General features: G+C 53.3%; 3 protein-coding genes across 15 annotated transcripts in view; 2 read left to right on the top strand and 1 right to left on the bottom strand.

Moving 5' to 3' along the window:
- Window positions 1–13,945, top strand: part of ARHGEF40 (Rho guanine nucleotide exchange factor 40) — a 20,469-nt gene extending 6,524 nt beyond the window's left edge. The window contains exons 8-24 of one of the 4 annotated variants that reach the window (XM_030930595.1): window positions 106–222; window positions 1,514–1,609; window positions 1,711–1,826; window positions 2,222–2,348; window positions 3,983–4,105; window positions 4,196–4,339; window positions 4,832–5,442; window positions 5,567–5,801; window positions 6,155–6,241; window positions 7,165–7,380; window positions 8,083–8,253; window positions 9,005–9,182; window positions 10,358–10,462; window positions 10,677–10,820; window positions 11,325–11,455; window positions 12,538–12,584; window positions 13,434–13,945. In XM_030930595.1, the coding sequence (XP_030786455.1) occupies window positions 106–222; window positions 1,514–1,609; window positions 1,711–1,826; window positions 2,222–2,348; window positions 3,983–4,105; window positions 4,196–4,339; window positions 4,832–5,442; window positions 5,567–5,801; window positions 6,155–6,241; window positions 7,165–7,380; window positions 8,083–8,253; window positions 9,005–9,182; window positions 10,358–10,462; window positions 10,677–10,820; window positions 11,325–11,455; window positions 12,538–12,579 (2,643 nt within the window). In that variant the 3' untranslated portion in view covers window positions 12,580–12,584; window positions 13,434–13,945. Of the gene's footprint in view, window positions 1–105; window positions 223–1,513; window positions 1,610–1,710; window positions 1,827–2,221; window positions 2,349–3,982; window positions 4,106–4,195; window positions 4,340–4,831; window positions 5,443–5,566; window positions 5,802–6,154; window positions 6,242–7,164; window positions 7,381–8,082; window positions 8,254–9,004; window positions 9,183–10,357; window positions 10,463–10,676; window positions 10,821–11,324; window positions 11,456–12,537; window positions 12,585–12,721 lie in introns of all 4 variants that reach the window. The other 3 variants (XM_030930594.1, XM_030930597.1, XM_030930596.1) reach the window with 3 other exon arrangements.
- The window catches only part of ZNF219 (zinc finger protein 219), a 14,696-nt gene continuing 4,735 nt past the window's right edge, over window positions 13,755–23,715 (bottom strand). The window contains exons 1-6 of one of the 10 annotated variants that reach the window (XM_010355890.2): window positions 22,548–22,682; window positions 17,310–17,398; window positions 17,157–17,216; window positions 15,590–17,021; window positions 15,114–15,245; window positions 13,778–14,842 (exon numbers count right to left, since the gene is read on the bottom strand). In XM_010355890.2, coding sequence (XP_010354192.1) covers window positions 14,238–14,842; window positions 15,114–15,245; window positions 15,590–16,904 — 2,052 coding nt within the window. In that variant the 5' untranslated portion in view covers window positions 16,905–17,021; window positions 17,157–17,216; window positions 17,310–17,398; window positions 22,548–22,682 and the 3' untranslated portion in view covers window positions 13,778–14,237. Of the gene's footprint in view, window positions 14,843–15,113; window positions 15,246–15,589; window positions 17,064–17,156; window positions 17,399–22,052; window positions 22,422–22,547; window positions 22,752–23,715 lie in introns of those variants that run through there. The other 9 variants (XM_030930600.1, XM_030930598.1, XM_030930604.1 and 6 more) reach the window with 9 other exon arrangements.
- The window catches only part of TMEM253 (transmembrane protein 253), a 4,801-nt gene continuing 3,759 nt past the window's right edge, over window positions 22,674–23,715 (top strand). Inside the window, exon 1 of the mRNA XM_010355886.2 lies at window positions 22,674–22,935. The gene's annotated coding sequence lies outside the window, so the exon portion shown is untranslated. The remainder of the gene's footprint in view (window positions 22,936–23,715) is intronic.

Here is a 23,715-nt window from a genome sequence, read left to right as displayed (position 1 = left end):
GTTTCCTATCAGTAGTGGAGAAAGGAGAAGAAGCTGGCTGGAGCCCCAGGCTGGTTTCTGAGTCCTTGGGTGCCCAGGAAGAAAACCCTGCCTTACCCTCTACAGGGTGCTGAGGTACTGTCAGAGAATGATCTGAAAAGAGTGACCAAGCCAGAGGAGCTGCAGTGGGAGTTAGGAGGTCACAGAGACCCCTCTCCCAGTCACTGGGTAGAGATACACCAGGTAAGCTTCCCCTCTAACACCTAGCATGCTGGGAGCCAGGAATGACCCAGCTGAAGACATTCTAGGAGAGATGCCAGGTCCAGGACATACCATGGGGTTGCAAAAAAAGTGGTTTCCATTTCATTCAATTCAACAAGTATTTATGGCTCCCAAATCATGAGGAAAACGTGCACTGCGGCATGGTCTACTGGGGAGATGGGAGGAGTATGTTAAATTATTATTGTAATTACTATTTTTAGACAGTCTCGCTCTGTCACCCAGGCTGGAGTGCAGTGGTTCGATCACAGCTTACTGCATCCTCCACCCTCCGGACTCAAGCGATCCTCCCACATCAACCTCTTGAGTAGCTGTGGCTACAGGCATGTGCCACCACACCCAGCTAATTTTTGTATTTTCTTTTTTTTTTTTTTTTGTAGAGATGGGGTTTTGCCATGTTGCCCAGGCTGGTCTCAAACTCCTGGACTCCAGTGATCCACCTGTCTCAGCCTCTTAAAGTGCTAAGATTACAGGCATGAGCTACTGTGCCCAGCCAAATAAATTATTAATATGACATTAAGTAGTACATGATTTTTGGTGGGAGACACATCATGAAACAAGTAGAGAAGAGTGCAAGATAGTGTCATTGGGTTTCTGGAAAGCACTGAGTCAAAAGGCTGATTCTTGTTCCAAATTACTTTACCGCACTTGCAGAAATAGTGCCCTTTCTGTACCCGCTCCTTGCACCAACATCCAGGCCTCGGTATCCTCATCAGTGAAGTGTAACAATCACAGTGTAATTGCTAAAGGTCCTTCCAGCACTTATCTCATGTAATTCTATGAATATAAGTGTTGTGAGTATTCAAGAAGAGAGAAATAAACATGATCTGAGCTGAGTATGAAAGAGGGGTCTGTAGATGGTCTCTAAGCTTCGCCTTTAGTGTCAAAGGGGAAATTGACATGAATAGGCAGAGAGAGGGGGTTTGACAGGGTGAAGCCCCACTGAAGACAGAGAGAAAGGAAGGTCACAGTTACCAAGCTGTACAATGTGCCAGGCCCATGCTAGTTGCTAAACTGGCATCATCTCCTTAAAAATCACAGAAGCCTTTCTTATCCTGACTTTACAGTTGAGGAACTGAAGTTCAGGAAGGTTTCTGGACCTGCCCAACATCATACAATTAGTTAGCAACAAAGTCAGGGACTGAATTCAGCATTGCCTCCATAAAAGTCTCTGGGGCTACCTCACCCCAACCCTAGGGCTTAAGTTCCTTCTTAAACTCTAATCCTCAACTCCATCCCTGCGTGTGGGTTTCAGGAAGTGGTAAGGCTATGCCGCCTGTGCCAAGGTGTGCTGGGCTCGGTACGGCAGGCCATTGAGGAACTGGAGGGAGCAGCAGAGCCAGAGGAAGAGGTATGAAATGAGATGGGACAGTTGGGGGATGGGATTGGGATGGGGCTGGGGTGGAGCCCCAGCTGGTGGAACCCCAACTGGCAACTGCTCCCTATCCCCAGGAGGCAGTGGGAATGCCCAAGCCCCTGCAGAAGGTGCTGGCAGATCCCCGGCTGACGGCACTGCAGAGGGATGGGGGGGCCATCCTGATGAGACTGCGCTCCACTCACAGCAGCAAGTACGAGGGATGGGTGTGCGGGGGCAGGTGGAAGTGGGAGGTGGAGACACAGTCGAAGGCTGCCAACAAACCTTAGCTGCCAGACCATTCTTACTGTGCATGTATCTGGGCAAGATACCATGCTTTTACACTTACTATCTCATAACCCTCACAACATCCTTGTGTGCCATTTACTATTACAAATGAGGATTTGGAGGATCAGAAATGTTAACTGTCTTGGCCTACATCAGTCAGTAAAGAGTCAGGATTCAAACCAAAGCAGTCAGGGTTCAGCCCATGCTTTTGATCCATGCTGCTATGCAACTTCTCATGTTTGCATCCCTCAGAGGGATGGGAGGACAGAATTGAGGGGCTCAGCAAAGGGAATGATTCATTCTTTCCTGCTCCTTCCCCAGACTGGAGGGCCAAGGCCCGGCTACACTGTATCAGGAAGTGGATGAGGCCATTCACCAGCTCGTGCGCCTCTCCAACCTGCACGTGCAGCATCAAGAGCAGCGGCAGTGCCTGCGGCGACTCCAGCAGGTGAGCCAGGACTCCTATATCCTTGGCCTGGGAGTATGGCCTCCAGCACCTTTCCCGTTGGTACTTATAGTTGATGGTGTTCTTCTGGCCTGGCTTGATTGAACGCCCCTCCCTCTCTCCTCACCTTTGTTGGTCAGTGTGAGATTCAACAAGAGGGTGGGAGCATCGTAGCACCAGTAAAGAAAAGCCAGGTCTCCCCCTCCCCACTGTTTATGCTTGATCGAAGATGCTGAGAGACTGTGAGAGATGCTCAGCTGCCCTAGGGGCTTCTGAAAAGAGCTGATCAACTCTGGAGTGCCTACCTCCTTAGCTGAAAAATAATAAAAGTCTATTGATACCAGCTCATTAGTTACACTGCCACACATGCACCCTTAACTCCTTATGTGATGTCATCCCTCAGACCTGAGGTCGGAAAGGTACCACCTCCCTCCACCTTGGAAGGAGAGAGCATTGAAAGCACCTAAGAGGAACTACAGGCTTCTCTGTGGGGAAGATTCAGGAATAAGGCTGGCTTCTCTGAGCCTTGATTCTTCTCTCCTGGGGTTAAGAGCCCCATAGGGATTTACTCTCCACCCTACCATGTAAGGTAGAGGGAGCTTTGAAATCTGATTGTTCCTCCTTAGCCCCGAGCATGGTGAGTGGATACGTTATGGACCTGCAGGTGGGCATCAGGGGAAAGTTCATCTCAGGGCCAGTGCTAAAGCGGGAGCCGAGACTTTCTATTTCCTAGAATTTCTTCGTATTGGCTTCCTCTAAGCCAATATCCTAGAGATGGGTTGCATCTCCTGTTTGCTTACCTGCTTATTAGCTGTTTCCCCAACTGTTTAAAAACAAGATTTGGAATCTAAAGTGCTCAGCTTGACTTCTAGTTCTGCCATGTGTAAGATGTTGGACAAGTCATGAAGCTTCTCTGAGTTCCCAAGTCCTCATCTGTAGAATTGGGATAGTAACAATTAACTCACAACACGGTTAGAAAGATCAAATGAATTCAGCAAAGGACTATAAAAGTGGTTATTGTTGGCACTGGCTATTAGGAAGAGTCTCAGACTTCTCATCCTCAGGCTGTCCCACCCCCAGCTTCCAGCCTTTCTTCAGAGGAGAATATTATCATCACTTTTTGGTCAAATATCTCAGAACCAGCATGAGAGTTTGTATAGCCCCATAATAGGCAATTAAAGCTGGACACACACACACAAACCCACACACACATACACACACACCCCTTCTGTGCTGTTTCTCCAGGCTAGGTCCCTGCAACCCTTGCCCACCAATTGCCAAGGCTTAGTGAAAGCCGACAGTCATCCATATGACCCTCATCCTGCCTTTGGTTCACCCCAGTTTGATGTACTTCACCCTCGGGCATAGCTCTGGAACTTTGACCCACCTCCCTCAGTACTTTCCACCAGCCCAGCTTCCCACTCATCTGGCACCTTACTGAAGATTTCTTGCTCGGTTTTTCACTTGACCCTTGTGGAAACTACTACCATTCACTGTTGTCATTCCCATATTGCAGATGAGATGCAATAGTTCACTCAAGGTTCTACAGATTGGTGTGGTGGGGCTGATGCTGGATCTCAGCCCTTCCTTGCCTTTCCACTCCATGACCCCCTACTCTCCCACCCCATCTGCCTCAGGTGTTGCAGTGGCTCTCGGGCCCAGGGGAGGAGCAGCTGGCAAGCTTTGCTGTGCCCGGGGACACCTTGTCTGCCCTGCAGGAGACAGAGCTGCGATTCCGGGCTTTCAGCGCTGAGGTCCAGGTGAGAAAGGGCAGGAGGGCAGGTGAGAGGAGGCAGGGGGAGACTACCTAGGAGTGAGGACCAGGTCTGAGAGCAGCCTGCCTTCTCCAGGAGCGCCTGGCCCAGGCACGGGAGGCCCTGGCTCTGGAGGAGAATGCCACCTCCCAGAAGGTGCTGGATATCTTTGAACAGCGGCTGGAGCAGGTTGAGAGTGGCCTCCATCGGGCCCTGCGGCTACAGCGCTTCTTCCAGCAGGTACATGCAGAGCCTTTTCCTTCTGTTCCCCCCATTTCCATTTCTTTACTTCCTTTCTGCATGGAGAGGCTAATCAAATTGTTAAAAGCGGAGGCTGAGGAGCCCATCTCCTTGGTTTTGACTCTTAGCTGTGCCACCTGCTTGCTGAATGACCTGGGACAAGATACTAAACCTGACTGTGCCTCCATAGATCTACCTCACAGGGCTGCTGTGGGGATTACATGAGGCAATATATAAAAGCCGTTAGCCCAGAGCCTGCCACTCATAAACACCGTATGAGTACTGGTTATTCTTTTATATAGGCTCTTCCATCTCCATACCAACTCCGAGTGACATGGTTAGGCAGTGATGCTGAAACAGTGAGAAAAGGGGGAGAGTGATGGGCATTGGGAAGCCACAGGCAAGAGGACAAGGGCTGTCGTTGGGCATCCTTTGTGAGCAACACAGGCCTTTACCCTTTCTCTCCCATCCGCAACCCTTTTGATTTTGTAGGCACATGAATGGGTGGATGAGGGCTTTGCTCGACTGGCAGGAGCTGGGCCGGGTCGGGAGGCTGTGCTGGCTGCACTGGCCCTACGGCGGGCCCCAGAGCCCAGTGCCGGCACCTTCCAGGAGATGCGGGCCCTGGCCCTGGACCTGGGCAACCCAGCAGCCCTGCGAGAATGGGGCCGCTGCCGGGCCCGCTGCCAAGAGCTGGAGAGGAGGATTCAGCAACACCTGGGAGAGGAGGCGAGCCCACGGGGCTACCGACGACGGCGGGCAGACAGTGCCAGCAGTGGAGGGGCCCAGTGGGGCCCCCACAGCCCCTCACCCAGCCTCAGCTCCTTGCTGCTCCCCAGCAGCCCTGGGCCACGGGCAGCCCCATCCCATTGCTCCTTGGCCCCATGTGGAGAGGACTATGAGGAGGAAGGCCCTGAGCTGGCTCCAGAAGCAGAGGGCAGGCCCCCAAGGGCTGTGCTGATTCGAGGCCTGGAGGTCACCAGCACTGAGGTGGTAGACAGGACGTGCTCACCGCGGGAACACGTGCTGCTGGGCCGGGCTGGGGGGCCAGACGGACCCTGGGGAGTAGGCACCCCCCGGATGGAGCGCAAGCGAAGCATCAGGTGAGATCCCAGCCCAACTGGTGCCCAAGAGGCAGACCCAACTGCCCAGTAGGAAAAGAAGGTGACATTGTTGGGGTAGTGGCTCCCTCCCACACCTCCTCTGCCACTCCTGTTGTGCCTGCAGTGCCCAGCAGCGTCTGGTGTCTGAGCTGATTGCCTGTGAACAAGATTACGTGGCCACCTTGAGTGAGCCAGTGCCATCCCCTGGGCCTGAGCTGACTCCTGAACTTCGGGGCACTTGGGCTGCTGCCCTGAGTGCCCGGGAAAGGCTTCGCAGCTTCCACCGGACACACTTTCTGCGGGAGCTTCAGGGCTGCGCCACCCACCCCCTACGCATTGGGGCCTGCTTCCTTCGCCATGTGAGTGATCCCCTCAACTTCTTCCAAGTGCTCTCTCTTCTCTGTTCCAGCCTCATCCATCTGTCCCTCTTTCTCAGTACCCACGGCCCTCTCCTTCCATGTATGGTCCATGCCATTGGGGCCCAGCCCTGTTCTGTGGGCACCTCTGCCTCTACTCAGCCTCTGCGTCCCTGCTCTCAAGGGCTGCCTGGACTATGCTCTCTCCACAGGGAGCCCTTCCCTCCCTGGTAGGCAGAGTGCTCCCTGGTGACCCATCCCTCATTTGGGCTACAGAGAGGATGGAGAGGGGGAAGAAAGAGGTTTGTTTGCAGGGACCTCGCTGGAGACACTTTATCTGTTCTTTACTGGCACAGGGGGACCAGTTCAGCCTTTATGCACAGTACGTGAAGCACCGACACAAACTGGAGAATGGTCTGGCTGTTCTCAGTCCCTCAAGCAAGGTAACTTTTTATCCAATCTTCAGAAGAAAAGTAGAGGGGCCAGGAAGACCTAAAAACCCACCCCAAAAATCCCACAGGGAAAAAAAGCTTTCCTGGATGTGCCCAGGAACATCACCTACCAATCATCTCCTAGAATTGCCGAGGGTGGGACAAGCACTGGACTGGTGAGGCCAGGTTCTTATCTAGTCCACCTGAGGGACCGGGCAGGACTCCTGATTCGTCTGGGCCTCCATTTCCACATCTGGTAAATGGGGGCAATAGTCACTATAGCCAGCTCACAGGGAGGATCTGAGCAGCAGAAGAGCTCACATCAAAAGACGTACAAGTGACTTTAAAAGTTCAAAGCCAGCGGCCCGGCATGGTGGCTCACGCCTGTAATCCCAGCACTTTGGGAGGCCGAGGCGGGCTGATCATGAGGTCAGGAGATCGAGACCATCCTGGCCAACATAGTAAAACCCCGTCTCTACTAGAAATACAAAAAAAAAAAAAAAAATTAGCCAGGCGTGGTGGTGGGCACCTGTAGTCCCAGCTACTCAGGAGGCTGAGGCACGAGAATGGCGCAAACCTGGGAGGCGGAGCTTGCAGTGAGCCGAGATCGCACCACTGCACTCCAACCTGGGCGACAGAGCAAGACTCCATCTCAGGAAAAAAAAAAAAAAAAAGTTCAAAGCCAGAGAGTACAGGAGATTACTATTTTGATTCTTGTTCCATTTCCCTTCAAGATATAGATGATGATTGCTGGCCTGCAGGCCCCCACCTGCTTTCTTTCCAGGTGGAAGGGTTTTGCCTTACTTTAGGGAGCATCTGGGCTTCATCTATACCCAAAAGCCTAGGGTATCACCCACCTACCCCCCAACCCCTGAGCTTGGCCCCCAGAGGCTCCAGCCCTCTCCTCATCCCTGTCTGTGTCCTCCTCAACCTAGGGCTCCATGGAGGCTGGACCTTACCTGCCCCGAGCCCTGCAGCAGCCTCTGGAACAGCTGGCTCGGTATGGGCGGCTCCTGGAGGAGCTCCTGAGGGAAGCTGGGCCTGAGCTGAGTTCTGAGCGCCAGGCCCTTGGGGCTGCTGTACAGCTGCTCCGGGAACAAGAGGCCCGTGGCAGAGACCTGCTGGCTGTGGAGGCGGTGCGTGGCTGTGAGGTGAGGCCCTGGCTCCAGTCACTGCTGCTCAAACGGCCCAGCCCTGGCCTCAGAAGCCATGTAGGTTGGTGACAGGAGAACCAGGCTCCAGGTCAGAGGGCCCCAGGCTTTAATTTCTAACCAGCTGGGTGGCCTTGATTGAGTCACTGAACTTCACTGGGCCTCACTTTCCTCATTTGTAAATAAAGAAGCTATGTCCTCCGAACATCCTATGTTCCTACAACCGCCTTGTACTCTCCCGTTCCTTTCCTAATTGTTATGTTTCCCCACCTACCCTATACTTCCTCCTGCACCTCAACACCCAACACATACCTTATCTCGTCTACCTAGTCTTTTTCCAGCCCTGAGGTTCCAAAACATGCTGGAATCCTATATCCTCCTCTGGAATAGACCTATTTCCCTTTCAGTTCTTTGCTGATTCTCTTCCTGGATCCCCAGCATGCAAAGGCTTCCCCACAGGCGCCTATAAACCCTACTATGCAGTGCACCTTGCCATCTTCAGAAACAGGGCTGTGCTGCTCAGCTGGGTGTGCTGTGCATGGTGACCAGTGGATGGACGCTAGGCTGAGGGCTTCCCTGACTTCCTGACCCTGCCTGAGAACCAGTGCGTTAGGCCCCTTGCCCTATAAACCTATTTTTGCTCCCTGTAAAATACAAACAAAGGGCCCCTGGGCCAACCACTTTTGCTTTTCCTTTCTCCAGATAGATCTGAAGGAGCAGGGACAGCTCTTGCATCGAGACCCCTTCACTGTCATCTGTGGCCGAAAGAAGTGCCTTCGCCATGTCTTTCTCTTTGAGCATCTCCTCCTGTTCAGCAAGCTCAAGGGCCCTGAAGGAGGGTCAGAGATGTTTGTTTACAAGCAGGCCTTTAAGGTACAATTCCTGGAGTGAGTGGTGGAGGTGACAGGAAGTCATTCTCTTCTTGAGAACTCAGGATGTTCTGGAAATTCAACCCCAACACAGGTTGAGAATCTGCATCATCTAGAATAGGCTTTGGCTTGTAATCGACCATCAAGTTAGGGTGTCAGGGGATGTTGGAAGTCCCTGTCATTGGTCTACTTCATGAGGTTTTCCTTATCATTCATGCAGAAGCCTTAGGAGGCATTCCAAACCAGACTGGAAGAGGAACTTTCCCACTAAGGACACACATGCCTTTGGAATTAGGGTTGGTTCCTAGGGCATGAGGAGAAAACACACTATACTTTGACTAAAGAATCCAAGAAGAGGCAGGCCTTGCTTTAGGGAAACAGCCTTGATATCCAGATAAGCATTTATAGCAACCTATGGTCCTGGATCAGGCAGTGTGGAGTGAATTCTAAGGGTTTCTAGACTTTGTACCCCCTGCATGAGTATAGCATAGAGGAAAAGGCCTGGGTCCAATTCCAGCTCTAATAAGCTATGAGAACCCTTTGTGCAAGTTGCTTCATGTTTCTGGCCTCATTTCCCCTTCTGTAAATTATGGTTGTTGTGAAGACTAAATGTAGAGCACTTGGCACATGATAGGTGTTGAGCAAAGGTTTACTGAACATCTATCAGATGCCAGGCTAAGCCCAGTGCTTGCCATGTGGCGCCACCCAGCCAGGACTTGCTCTGTCTTCACCCACTGCCCTCTGCTCTTCCTCAGACTGCTGACATGGGGCTGACAGAAAACATCGGGGACAGCGGACTCTGCTTCGAGTTGTGGTTTCGGCGGCGGCGTGCACGAGAGGCATATACTCTGCAGGCAACCTCACCAGAGATCAAACTCAAGTGGACAAGTTCTATTGCCCAGCTGCTGTGGAGACAGGCAGCCCACAACAAGGGTACTGGGCAGAGCTGAGGAACAGGGTGCTTGGAGTCAGGGTTATAGCAGGAAGTTTTCTGGAGAGCATGTGGACTGCTTGGGAAGACAGTTTATAGGATGAAGAAAGAATGGCTTATAAGAAAGATTCAAGATTTGGCTTGAGAGAAATTACTGAGGTAGAAATAAGCCTAAGATACACCAAAAAGAAAAAGAAAGCTGGCAAATTGCAAGGAAGCAAGAGCAAGTAGGGGTCAGGTGCAGTGACTCACGCCTGTAATCCCAGTGCATTTTGAAAGACCAAAGTGGGAGGATTGCTTGAGGCCAGGTATTCAAGACCAGCCTAGGGACATAGTGAGACCCCGTTTCTACAAAAAAGTTTAAAATTAATTGGGCATGGTGGTGTGCACCTATAGTCCTAGCTATTTGAGGGGTGAGGTAGGAGGATCACTTGAGCCCAAATGTTCAAGGGTACAGTGAGCTATGATGGTGCCACTGCACTTGAGCCTGAGGGACAGAGCAAGACTCTGTCTTTAAAGGATTAAAAAAAAATTTTTTTAATAAAGCAAATGGCTGGAAAAAGGTGAGAAACCACTCACTTGGATTTAAGAACTGCTGCTACTTGCTGTGTGACCTGGACTAGTTTTGTTTTTTGTTAGTTTTGTTTTTATTTTTGACTTTTTGCTGGGTTTTACCTTGGTTTTAATGTTCTGAACTTCATTCTGCTCATCTGAAAAATGAAATAGTAATGTCTTCATCTTAGTGTAATAAGGATAATTAAGTAAGGTGAAATATATGGAAGCACCTTGTAAACTGTAAAAGTATGTAAAAATGTGAGTTTTTTTTGTTTTGTTTTGCTTTTTTTTTTTTTTTTTTTTTTTTTTTTTTTTTTTTTTTTTGCTCTTAATACCCAAGATACAGAGTAGAAATCAGGCAGCTGGGATGCCGAATGGGCAGGATGCAACATACTGGAGAGAAGAGCCAGACATCTGAGGAGGAAGTCACACCATCATTGCCATCCATGTTGTGATAGTCAACAGGAGGAGTAAAAAGAGACACAAGAGGAATGAAAGGGAGGAATGAGGGTTGGAAAGGAGAAAAACAAAAACAAAAACAAACCAAAAAAGTAAACCATGACGTGCTAGGGCTAGAGAGAAGGGCAGGAAGAAGTTGGTAACAAGTGTCCCTATTCCCCAGAGCTCCGAGTGCAGCAGATGGTGTCCATGGGCATTGGGAATAAACCCTTCCTGGACATCAAAGCCCTTGGGGAGCGGACGCTGAGTGCCCTGCTCACTGGAAGAGGTGAGGGCCAGGGTGCTGGGGGGTGGCCCCCAGGAGTGAAGACCTTGACAATGAGGATACAAAGGGGAGGTGTGGTGGAAAGTCAGGAAGGCCATCTCGTTCCCAAATCAGTGGGACTGGCTGGGAGGCCCTCTGTGAGACTGAGGGTCATTCCAGGGAGCCAAAAGGGCTTTCCCACACCAGCACCCCACCCCCCACTCCCCACTCTCTGCAGCCGCCCGCACCCGGGCCTCCGTGGCCGTGTCATCCTTTGAGCATGCCGGCCCCTCCCTTCCCGGCCTTTCCCCGGGAGCCTGCTCCCTGCCTGCCCGCGTCGAGGAGGAGGCCTGGGATCTGGACGTCAAGCAAATTTCCCTGGGTGAGGCACCTCTCAAGGGGTGGCTCCCAACAGCTCGGTCATGGTGGTGATGTTCAGGCTGCTTGCTGCTGAGCAATTCCTTTTTCTAGCCAAGTAGCCCAGTTGCCATGACAACTATGTACAGCTTCCCCACTGCTAAAAGAACCTTCCGTCTGGTTGCTAGGGTGATGCTTACAACAGCCTGTTGCTAAGAAGCACTTCCTCTGTACCTCTCTCTCTAGCTCTCCTTGGGTTTCTATGGAAACTGCCTCAGCTTCCTGTTGTACCCTCTTGGTTCACCACGGCAATCCTTATAGTTTCCTGTCGCTTCTTCCCTGGTTGCTCTAATGCTGCTGCTGACAATTTCCTGCCTCTTGGTAGGGGGTTCCCTTGCAACTGGATCGCTATGGTGACTTACAGCTTCCTGTTGCTATGGAGCTTTTTCTTCCCTGATGGAGCAGCTTGGTTGCTTAAGGTAATCTGGAGGGATTCTATACTCTGCTCTCACCCTAGCTTCCCCTTCAGCCCCAGAAACACTTGACTCTTCTGGAGATGTGTCCCCAGGACCAAGAAACAGCCCCAGCCTGCAACCCCCCCACCCTGGGAGCAGCACTCCCACCCTGGCCAGTCGAGGGATCTTAGGGCTATCCCGGCAGGTAAGTTCCTACAATGAGGCTGGGAACGAGGTGATCTCTTTGGCTGCTTTCTGGGTGGGCTTTTCTGATCTTTCAACCCCAGAGGGGTTGGGGGAAAACTGTGAACCTGTGCTCCTAGCTGAGGCCACAGACTGGATTTATTATCTTGTCTACCTTTCTCCTCTCCCCTGGACCTGGCTAAGAGGCATCAAGGTCACAGGTTAAAAGGAATCTTAAGTAAGGAGTATAGTGCTGGGGTAGATGGAAAGGGGAGAATGCCAGTGGCCTGTCTTGAACTTGGGTTAAAATGGCAAAACACAGGCCAGGTGAGGTGGCTCATACTTGTAATCCCAGACTTTCAGAGGCTCAGCTGAGAGGATCTCTTTTTTTTTTTTTTTTTTTTTTTTGAGACGGAGTCTCACTCTGTCGCCCAGGCTGGAGTGCAGTGGCCGGTTCTCAGCTCACTGCAAGCTCCGCCTCCCGGGTTTACACCATTCTCCTGCCTCAGCCTCCCGAGTAGCTGGGACTACATTAGCTGGGACTACAGGCGCCCGCCACCTTGCCCGGCTAGTTTTTTTTTTTTTGTATTTTTTAGTAGAGACGGGGTTTCACCGTGTTAGCCAGGATGGTCTTGATCTCCTGACCTTGTGATCCGCCCGTCTCGGCCTCCCAAAGTGCTGGGATTACAGGCTTGAGCCACTGCGCCTGGCCTGAGAGGATCTCTTAAGCCTAGGAGTTCAAGACCAGCCTGGGCAACATAGTGAGACCCAATCTCTACAAAAAAAGAAAAAAAAAAGTTTTAATTAGCTGAACTTTTGAGGGGTGCACACCTATAGTCCCAGCTACTCAGGAGGCTGAAGCAGGAGGATCTCTTGAGCCCAGGAGGTTGAGACTTCAGTGAGCCACATTTGTGTGACTGCACTCCAACCTGGGCGACAGTGAGCACCTGTCTCTAAAAAAATAAAAGTAAATAGCAAAATTCAAGGACTTTGGGTAGGAAAGAGAGATGAATTGACAGCCTTGTGGGGAGGGATGGAGGGAAAGAAAGCGAGAGAAAGACAAGAAATATGTCCCTAAATTCACTGTAGTTTCTCTCCCCCCAGAGCCATGCTCGAGCCCTGAGCGACCCCACCACGCCTCTGTGACCTGGGTGAGTCAGCATCCCCAATTTCTACCACATCCAACACTCCTTCCGTCTTGCATGTGCCTTCCTTCCTGTGCCCAGCTACTCGGGAGTCTGCTTCTTCCTTCTCCCAACTCATCTCCCTCTTCTCTCCTGGCTTCTAGAGAAGATCCAGAACTTGCCTGCAGCTTCTCCTCTCAGCACACTTTGGGCTGGGATGGCAGTGGGGCATAATGGAGCACTGGGCGATCACTGAATTTCTTCCCTCTGCTTCCTGGACACACAGGAGGTCTAAGGACCAGAGTATTGCCCTGCCACCACTATCTCTAGTCCCCCTAGCTTGGTGCCTTCTCCTGCAGGAGCCAGAGCAGCCACACTGCTTGCCTTCATACCCTGGAGGTGGGGAAGTTACCCCTCTTCCAGTGCTTTCCCATCCTGGGCCACTGTATCCAGGACATCACTTCCATACCAGCCCTCCCTGGCAGCCCATGTTCTCCTCTTTTCTCACCCCTTGACTTTCCCTGAGAAGAATCATCTGTGCCAGGTCAACTGGAGTTCCCGGTGACTCCATTCTGAGGTGTCACAAGAAATGAAGCTATGCAAACTATAACAGGAGGGTGCAACAGGGAACTGTAGACTTTATATATGTAATTACTGTTATTATAATACTATTGTTATATTAAATGTATTTACTCACACTTTGCCTCCAAGGAGCTAGAGTAGTCCTCTGGATTAAGGTGATAAATAACTTGAGCACTTTCCCTCAACCAGCCCTTAACTAGAACACAGAAAATAAAACCAAGACTGGAAGGTCCCCTGTACCCTTCCCAGGCCCAGAGCTGTGTGTGAGCCTGGGAGAATGTGTCTCCTCCACAGTGGCTCCCAGAGGCTCCAGACACTCTCTGAGGCTCCTTCTCCCACACTGCACCTACTCCTTGAGGCTGAACTGGTCACAGACAAACGGGGATCCAGCACAGTCCAGCAGTTCTCAAAATGAGGCCCTCAGGCCACAGTGTGTGAGAACGTGATTGGCTATTTGTTAAATGCTAATTCTTGGACCCCATCAGAGCTGCTGCATTGAAACCTGGGGGTGAAACCCAATATTCTGCATCTCTTGTCAAACTCTTTGGGTGATAACTAAATGTCTGAAGAGGTGACTATTTCCTGACAGAAGGGCCCAAAGAGAGGAGCAGGACATAGGTAGGCAGACAGACACAGGGCCCTGTGCCTCACGACACCTGTTTATTGGGGACACGACTCTGCAACAGGGATGACAGGAATCGTACCAAAAATAGCGACGTCTACAGGGCCCCTGATGGGGCTAGAAGGGTACAGTGCTCCCCACCCTCACCCCTTGTACAAAAATAAACTCTCACGCCTATGGACCAGCAAAGACTGGCAGAGTGGCTCCTCAACAGGGACACAAACCCTCTCTGCCAGCCCAGGGACCCCGTTCTTTGACCCTCACCTCTGCCACTTCTAAGGCACTGTGACTCCCTTGGGCTGGGTGGGTACCGCCAGCCCACCCTCCTACGCCCGCCGCCCCTTCCACCTCTGGTCCGCCTGGGGCTGGGATATGGGTCCCACGCTGCCCCCTGCTGGCTTCTCTACCCATCTACCTCTAGCGCTCCCCCGCTCCGGCGGGGTAAGCTCACTAAGCTAATCACCCCTGAGGGCTCACTACCGTTCTTGCCCCCCTAGCCCTGCCTCTCCGGGTCTGGACAGCCCGGAGCCCTCCTCCCCTTCCTGCGAAGGACTGGGAGGGGTCTCTCCTGATGGTACTCGGGCATAGGGCGAGGACGCGTCAGCCTGGGGTGGCCGGCGGCCCCTAGCCCGGCGGCTGTGGTGCACTTGAAGGTGCAAGGCCATGAGCTCTGGGGCTCCAGTGGCGAAAGGGCAGAAGAGGCAGCGGTGGAGAGCACCCCCCGGCCCGGCCTCGCCTCCCGGCCCTGCCCGCAAGGACAGGTCCAGGGGTTCGGCCTCACCACCTCGCCCGTTGCGCAGGGTCCTCCCAGGGCTGGCGGGCTTCCGACGGGACCCCGGCCCAGCACCGCTAGAAGGAGGCCGGGGGCTTGAGGCACCCTCCACCCAGGTCGCAGGCTGTGGAGACGGCTTGGCTCCAGATTGCGGGGCTGAACCCCGCTGGGAAGGAGGCGGTGGTTCCGGGGGTGGCCCAGGGCCGGCCCCGCTCCTCTGCTCCCGGTGGTGGCGCTGTAGGTGATACTTGAGCGAGCCGGACTGGGTGCCCGCGTAGTCGCAGTGCGGACACTTGTAGGGCCGCTCGCCTGGGGAAAGTGGGTGCAATAGGGTAACGGGGTCACGATCACTGCACGCACCCACCCGAATTTCGCCCAATTTAGAGACCTCATTCTCAGAACCAAGAAAGGGCACTGCATCTCCCACCCACTTTGATTTAATAAAGGAGCATTTCCCAAGTGATCTCATCCAGCCAAACTGAAGGCTTCGGAACAAACTTCACCTCCCGGTGCTTCGGTAGCCCTTGCCTTTCTGCCCGCCCCCCAGTCCCCTCTCCACGCCGGAAGCTGCCTCCCTCACCTGTGTGCACTCGCAGATGCACTTTGAGGTGATGTGCTGAGCGGAAAGATTTTCCGCAGAAGGGACAATCCTTGCCGGTGGCACCCCGGCCCCCTTCAGGCCGGGTCCCTCCAACCAACAGCCCATTCTCTTCTGCAACACATATATTAAGAGGAAGTCAGCGGGGGCCTACACCCTGTCCAGGTCCCGCGCACCCACCCCACACCCACCCCATACCCACCCCATAGGGCTGCTTCCCCTCGGAGTCCAGAGGAAAACAAAAGTCTGAGGGGTTAGATTTGTTGTGACTAAAGAGTCAAGTGTTCTCAAATGATGGCAAAGCCTCCAGAAAAAAAAAAAAAAAAAAAAAAAAAAAAAAAAAAAAACTCAAAAGAAATAAAAGATAAGTTATTTTAAAAAGGAAGCTATGGGGGAGTGACGGTGTAAAAGTCAGAGGAGGACGCGGCCTACCCAGAGAGCGGAGGGTCCTTACATACCCTGCGTGGTGGTCGATCTTGCCGGGGCCCCAGCAGCAGGGGCAGAGTGCCCTGGTCCCTCACCCGGGCGCGCATGCAGGGAAGCCAGAGGGCCCAGCGACCTGCCCCGGGCCCAGGTCTCCTCCTCGGCCTCCACCACCTCCTCTTCTTCCTCCGGCTCCTCTGCACGGTGCCGGCGAGCCCGGGCCGGGAGAGCAGAGGACAGCGGGCGGAAGCCTCCGAAGCTGCGGCCGGGCCCGGGCTCAGCACCCTCGCCGTTGGGCCGGCCCTCGCCAGCTCGCAGGCTCAGGTAGCCCAAGAGGCTCGGGGGCTCACGGCGCTCGGCCGGGGTGGGCGCTGGGGCCAAGAGGAGCGCTGGGCCCAATGGCTCATAGGCCAGCAGGCCGAGGTCAGGAGGCTGGGGGGCTCGGGCAGGCCCGGAGCCAGGCCCCGGGGCACGCAGTGGGCCCAGCTTGCTGGCGTGCACCTTCATGTGGTTCTTAAGGAACCAGGGCTCTTTGAAGCAGCGGCCGCACACCGGACACGCATGATCGAAGGAGGCCTTGTGCTTACGCATGTGGCCCTTGAGAAACCAAGACTGTGTAAAGCTCTGGCCGCACACTTGGCAGCGGAACTCCGGAGGTGCTGGGGGCTCCTCGGGAGCGACAGGAGCTGGGGTCGGGGTTGCCTCACGTTCGGGCTTGGGCTCCGGCTCTGGGACTGATCTAGTTTCTGGCTGGAGTGGAGGCTGAGGCTGAGGCTGAGGCTGAGGCTGAGGCTGAGGCGCAGCGGTGGTGGCCGCCAGGGGGCGCTCGGGAGCCCCGTGGGCCGTCAGGCTGTGGTGCAGCAGCTCCTCCTCCTGGCTGGAGCCGAAACTGCACAGGCCGCACTTCCAGGGCCTGTGCAGGATGTGCAGGTGGCGTTCGCGCTCCGCCGAGGTGCGAAACTTGCCTTTGCAGTAGGGGCAACGGAAGGCGGACGATGAAGGAGCCTGGGGCCGCGCCAAGCCCTCAGTGGCAGCGGTGGCCTGCATGCCCCCTGAGCTTCGGGCTCTCCCCAGTCGAGCCTCGCGTAGTAGCGCGCGCTCTTCCAACTCCAGCAACAGGCGTGCAGCAGGACTACGTGGGCGCTCAGGCTGGTGTGTGCGCAGGTGCGAGCGCAGCAGAGCCCGCTGCGCCGCGCGGTGGCCGCAGTGTGGGCACTGGAAGGCCTGGGCGCCTGGGTGCGCCCGCAGGTGCAAAGCCAGGATAGAGTTGAAGCGGAAGCGCTTCCCACATACAGGGCAGGGGAAGCGCCGTTCGCCTGCACGACTCTCAGACCAGCTCACCGCTCCCATCCCGGGCGACCCTGCGCTCACGGCTGGCCCGTTGGAGTATCGCTGCAAATCCAGCTCGCCGTCGAAAGCCGGCGGCGACGGCGCTAAGTGGCCGCTCGGGGCGCGGGGACGTGAGCCCTGTGGAGAAAGATCTGCGTAGAGCAAAGGGTGAAGGTAGAGCTGTAAAGGAAGAAAGGGCGTCACCTCGAGGGCCAGGACAACACGAGGGAAGGTGGACTGGGGCCTGAACTAGGAACACACAGTGCTACTCACCTCGGGAAGTTGGGGGTGGGGTGTATGGGAATCGAGATGTCAGGACCAAGGAGTTAACTTCTAATAATGGGAGGTCAAAGAGAGAAAGAGGTAGGCAGGAGAAGGAGTATACAGTTGTAGGTACTTGTAGGTTGAAGCCAGAGCTTCACTCACCTCCATGGACCCCCTTCACATTCTTTGGTTCTGGGGAGTGCAGGGAAGAGGAGGAAAAGCTGCTAATGAAGGCAACAGGTGCTGTGGAGCTAAAGCAAGAGAGACAGATTTGAAGGAAAAGATGAGCCCTAGTTTTCAGCAGTAAAGACACTCCCTACCCCCAGACTCTCAGCACTCTGTATTCCCAAAACCAACCCCTTCTCCCTACTTGCACCTTGAGGCACGAAGGGGCTGCTGTACTCAAAAACTGTACCTCTTGATTTGCCAAGCCTACAAGCCTCCCAGATAATCCAGATTTCTTCCCCAAATTCTACATTTTAAATGCATGGTCCAGAAAAACCACAGCTACCACCCCACCCCCTGGCGGTGGGGAAGACCATCACAGTATGCCCCTCTCCCATGTAGGTTGGGCTATGCAGTGTGGTGAGCAAATGGGGTGGGCTTGCCATGCTCCCCAGTTATCCAAATGGGATCAGTTGCTCTGAGACCCCTAACTGACCAGCCAGCCAAACATCCTTCCAGGTTCCACAGTGCTTCCTTCTGCCCTTACCCTGTCTTTCTGTCTTTCCCCCCTCATTCTCCCTCCCTCCGCCTGGATTCCTGATCCATTCATTTCCATTCATTACAGAGACTCATTCATGCATGGGAGAGAAACACCTCCCAGCAGCAGAGTCTGAAGACAGACAGAGGGGGAGGGGCATGAGGGGGAGGGAGCCAGAGGGAGAGGGAATGAAGAGAGAGTTGGGGGAGGAGTGGAAGTTAAGGGGCACAGCTAGCCTGGGGAAGGGGCTAAAAACTGCAAATACCGTATAGGATTCATCCCCTTGTTTCAAACCTTGGAGCCTGCAGTATGATGGGGCATCTGAGCCCCTTTGTCCAGGGCTGTTCCGAGGCAGGCTTTCCTCCTCTCTGCAGGGGAGAGGCTCCCTCACACAAGAGGAGGATTACACTGGCTCTGAGCTCAAGAGGCTGGAGTGAGGGACGGGGGGCGGGGCTGGGCCATCTGCACAGATAGGGACTCAGCACATGCTCTGAGCAGGAAGGGGTTAAAATTCTCCAGGCTAAAATTCCCTAGGCCTGGGACTTGCAGAGCTCCAGTGCTGGGGAAGGAGATCATTGAGAGGAAGAGGATGGGGGGGTGGGGGGTGCTGATCCTAAGCTGCAGAGGAGTTTAGCATGAGGACTTAGAAGAAACCCCAGAATCAAGATTCATGGAAATAGGCCTGGGAGGATGACCAGGAGTCATCTAGTCTACCTTTCTGCCTCATATAGAGAACGGTATCTGGTCAAGGCTAAATGAATGTGGGCCTAACCATTTATTTTATTTTATTTTTATTTTTGTTTAAGAAAGAATATTTGAGATATAAAGAACTTCCTTACAATAGGCATCACGAAACTGAAATGGGTTACTGAGAAAGAAAAAGATGCAAGCATTACTTTGCCTAAGGATCTTTAATAGAAAAGAACTGGGCCAGGAGTCAACCTGCCTGTCAGCAGAGAGAAAAGGCTCTGGAGGTCCAAGGCTTCTTTAATTTTTGACATTTAGTGGATGTGGTAAAACTCCATGAAGGGGCAGGTACCTGTTACATGTGGAATCTGGGCTATAGGATTATTATTAGCAGTTATTATAATTAACAAAGTGTCCTTGTCCAAGGGTCACTAGACGACCTCCACTATCACTTAATATGTGTATTTCTGTAGCTTCAAATTAGGGCACCCACTCTCATCCTCTGGATCCTTTCCTGGGACTAAGAGCCTAGCTAGGCTTATTGAATAGTGTCACAAAAGGTGAATTAGAATAGGACTGAGGGGTACAAGGCTATTGTAGGCCTAGTCTGAACATTGATAACCCTACAACCCTTACTAAATCACTTAACCTCCCAGTTTACTCATCAGTAAAATAAGGGGATTGGACTAATTTATATTGTTAGTCCCTTCCTGCTCAAAAAAAGTTTGTGGTTCTAAGTCATAGAACTCTTTAGGACCCCAGAGAGATGTTAAAACAAATGGTCATTCCCTTCAGTACCATGGAGAGTGCAGTGGGCTACCACAGAAGCCACTTGGGCCACCTCAGTACCATAGATAGAGCTATGAGGTGCTAGAGGGGCTCTTTGCCATTTTAGCATCACAGATACAACACAGAAAAGCTAGAGCATTTTTTTTTTGTTCCTATCTGAAAACCATAGAAAAAAACCCAGTGGTACCAGAGGGATTATTTTGGCCTTTTAGATGTCACTGAAAATAGAAAGAGCTAATAGAAAATAGATGTAACTAGAAGAATTTTAATTAGCTATAAGGAGCATCCTGACAGTTACAGTTTGTACATCCTGGAATGAGTTACTGAGGCATCATATTTGGGTCCATCACATTCTGTTGCTCTCCTGGGGATTCCCGGAACATCCTGGTGTACAGCCAATCTGGTATATTCAGAGGAAGCAGATGGTGGAGGCGGGGGGGGGGGGGGGGGGGGGGGGGGGGGGTTGGGAATACTGCATGGTCATAGCTGACTAACCTATGGGCACATACTCTCATTCTGAGAAGATTCTAGGGCCCCTAAAACTGTCTGTAGGATAGCCAGCAAAATCTCATAGGAAGCTGGCCTCATATCTGAGGCAAGAAGAGTGGGAATAGGGCAAAGCTTCCTATCCCAAAACAAAACAACAATAAACCACTTTGCACATAGCAGTTTCCAGAACAGAAATAGAGTGATATACAAGAAGGCCCAAACTGAAGCTGAATTCCCCAGCAGGGAAAGTTTCCCCAGAAGGTGGCCTAAAATCAACAAAACTCACTGAGATACCTTCCTAGGCCCAATCAAGATCTCCTGAATCATCTCTGTATCAAACCAGGTTCCAGATACCTGATCCCATGATTTTTGCTCAGTAGGGGAAAGAACTGACAGGGACTGGGATACTATGAACTGCCTTGGAACCGAGGTCATGCATATATTGCCCTGGACAATAATCACAGAGTTTTCTATAGTCAGGCCTTAAACACCATCCTCAAGACTTGGCCAGACAGCAGCACTGACCTACTTTCCACCCCCACTGGGAATCAGGGGTTATCTTGCCCTTATTTGGATTCTATAAGGATGAAGGGCCAGGGATAGGTATCAGAAACCTTTCAAAAGCAACAGGCCAATTATCCTTACATGCTGGGGCAGCTGGTAGAGAAGTGAGTGTGGATCACTAAACCTTACTCAGTAGAGAAGGATAGAATGGTTGGTGAAAAGACTTAGAAACAACAAGGACAGGTACATAGAAGTATTTGCTAAATGGAACACAAAGACTGTCCCTCAAGTCTTGTGATTCAAAAGTTTTTAGGATCAAAGTGTAAGGAGTAAGGGTTCAGGACTTCTAGGGTCCAGTTGTAACTGCCTCTGGTCACCTCTAACACGACAGTTTTCCCTCTTGAGAGTCCTACACCTCCCAAATCTGCTAATAATTATGATTACCACTGCACTAGATGGGGTTAAAAGGAAAGGGAGCTTCTAGGGCGGTCTACAGTCAAGACTACCTTGATCACACAGACACACCAGTAGTTCACTTTTATGGTCTCCTCTCCATGGCCCTCTGAACCTCACTGCTCAGATAGCTCCTCCAAACCCACTCCACTTTGCAGCTCACCAGCCTTTTTAGACTGAGTTCTTGGTAAAGCCTCCTTCCCTGTGTCCTCACTCTCCTGAGTTGGAGACATGGAACCTCAGCCATGGACTCCAAAGGTACAGCAGGAAGCAAGAAGAAGGCACACCTGCTCACCTGCTGCCATCCCACCATGGGGAATCTTATCCCAGAGGCATGTCCTAACGCAACCCCGATTTTGATTTTGAAAGTTCTGGAGGACCTGGGTTTGGGAACGGGGGGCATGTAGCCAGCCCTAAGTCCCCTTAAGTAGAGCTGACCCTAGAAAAGTCAGTCTCAGCACCCACGTGAGCCTCAGTCCTCAGACTGGGACGTAGGGGTGATCAAGGGAGCCTCTGGGAAAATCCCCCTCCCAGAAATAGATTGCTAAGTAGGGTAGGACCTGCAATCCTGCCCGAGAGGTTTTTCCAGCAGCACCTCAGACCCCTCCCCGGGAAGATAAGCCAGAAGGATGATGGGGGGCAGGGTTGGGAGATAGGGAGGCCAAGGCTCAGCTACCCCCGGCCAGGAGAACAAAAGCTGAGTTACAGCCGCCTCCGCTGCTGCCGCGGGCCGAGCTCTTTGTGACACTTTGTTTGGGACGCAAAGAGGGAAGCACCCCCCATCCTCTCCCCTCCCCCGCCACCCCGTGCTCCCGGAGAGTTTGGGCTCCTTCCCCCTCCCCCACCAGCCCTACCTGGGCCGGGGGTTGGGGGGTGCACATCCACTCAGGCTCGCGGCTCTGCCGCCCCTCACCCCCAGGCCCCTCGCGCCCTGCCTTCGGGCCCCTACAAAGACACCCGCCACCTCCCCCGCCACATCCCCCCCGTTGGCCCTTCCCTTTGGTGTCTGCTCCCCCAGCTCTTCTACCTGGCCCCCCCTCCCTTGGGGCCCCCCAGCTCTCCAGGCTTCCGAGGCCGCCACCCCCACCCCGCCCCCCCAGGAGCTCTGGGCGAAGTTTGCTTGGGGCCGAGCCGGCGCCCCTCCCCCGCCCCCGCCCCCTGCACCTGCTCCGAGCCGGGCGCGCTGAGCGGGCCCCCCCTCCGGGAGGGGGGAAGGGGGCCGGGGGCGGGGGCCGGGTGGCGGACGGGGGGGCCCGGGAGTGGGGGGAGCGGCTACTCACGAGCCCCGGGCGGGCGGCGGCGGAGCGGGCGGCGGCGGCGGCGGCGGCGGCGGGCGGCGGGCCGGCGGCGCGGGCGTCAGCGTTACGTGGGGCCGGGGGAGATGCGCCGGGCCCCGGCCCCCCCGCCCCCGGCCCGGCCCCCGCCCCCTCCCCGGTCCCCCGCCCCCGGCCCTGGCCCGCATTGTGTGCGGCGGGAGGCGGCCCGGCCATTAGCATGCGGGGGGCGGCGCGGCGGGGCTGGGAGCCGCGCGGGAGCCGGGCTCTGGCTCCGGGGACAGGGAGCTGGGGACCCCGGGAGCCGCGAGAGGCGGCCGCCAGGGGCGGGGTGCGGGCGGTTTGGAGACGGGGGGCGCTGTCGGAGGGAGTAAGGGAGGGAGCGGGGGTGGGGCGCACAGAGGATTCCAACAGGAGACTGGAAGAGATTTTGAAAGGTCATCTCGTCCTTCCCCCAGCCTCCAAGCAGCACTGCCCCTCCCTCCCTAAACCCGGACATACCAGGGAAGGAGTTGGCTCTGCCGCTCTTTCTGCCCCAACATGCACAGACTTGGGAAGTTCTTCCTGGGGTTTTATCTCAAAGCCTCTCCCTTACAATTTCTGTCTCTCTTTTGGGGGAGGAGGAGGGGCGATTATAGAGATAGTTAATGTCGGCCGTATAAGACACATTATTAAAGTTACTCTTCGGTCCTTTCCGTTCTTGATAAACAATTCCTGCTCCTTCCTTTCGAATTCTATTTTCCATCCCTCAAGTCACTTTAATGGCTCTTCAATACAACAAATACTTACTGAGTGCTTACTAAGTGCCAGGCACTGGGCTCAGCGCTGTGAGGGATGAGAGAGTAGTGATACCTTCCTTCCAGGCGATTGTAGTCTGGACTACAAACTAGTAAGTAGTATACTCAGATTTATTCAATATTTACTGAATGCCTGTTCACCTATCTAATAGTTTATAATCTTTCCAATAACCCTCTATAATAAAATTAGTCCCCATTTACAAGTAAGAAAAATGACGCTTCAGGAAGTCTCTTTCGCCAATGGCCTGCAGGCTCAGGGATCCTCAGTGCAAGCCCAACATCTCACATCGCCACCAAATAAAATCAATGCACATGGGAATTGAGGAGGAGTAGACACACAACAGTTTTCTGGATCTCTTTAAAACGTGACTCCCACTCCCCGGGAAAGAAAAAAGTAGATACAGTGCCCCGCCGATGTTGGCACAGCACTGATGGGGCAGGAGTGGCTTACAAAAGATCACTTGCCTCCCAGGACCGTGCCTCCTCTACTAACTTCTAGAGTCTTCTGGCGCAGTCTCCTCTTATCGTCAACAACAAGAAGTAATAGTGATGATGATCATAGCCACTAACATTGAGCACTTGTGTGCCAGGTACTGGGCTAAGCTCTCTTCCATGCTGAAAGCAACCCCTTGAGACTGGTATTATTAACTTCCTTTTATAGATAAGGGAACAGAGAGATTAAGCAACTTGCCAAGGGCACCCAGGTAGACCTGGGACTTGTTTTGATCTATAGAATATATATGGGCCCAGCTGGTTGTGCTTCTGACTGTAGAAATGTGTCCCCAGCTTACCTTCTGAATAACACCTTTAGTGTATGGGCATCAGGCTTATCAGTTTGACCTCATCAGCACCACTAATAGTAAGCACCCACC

This window comes from Rhinopithecus roxellana, chromosome 5 (assembly GCF_007565055.1).
Source record: "Rhinopithecus roxellana isolate Shanxi Qingling chromosome 5, ASM756505v1, whole genome shotgun sequence".
Classification (NCBI taxonomy): Eukaryota; Metazoa; Chordata; class Mammalia; order Primates; family Cercopithecidae; genus Rhinopithecus; species Rhinopithecus roxellana.
This window is presented reverse-complemented; position numbering and strand designations above follow the sequence as displayed.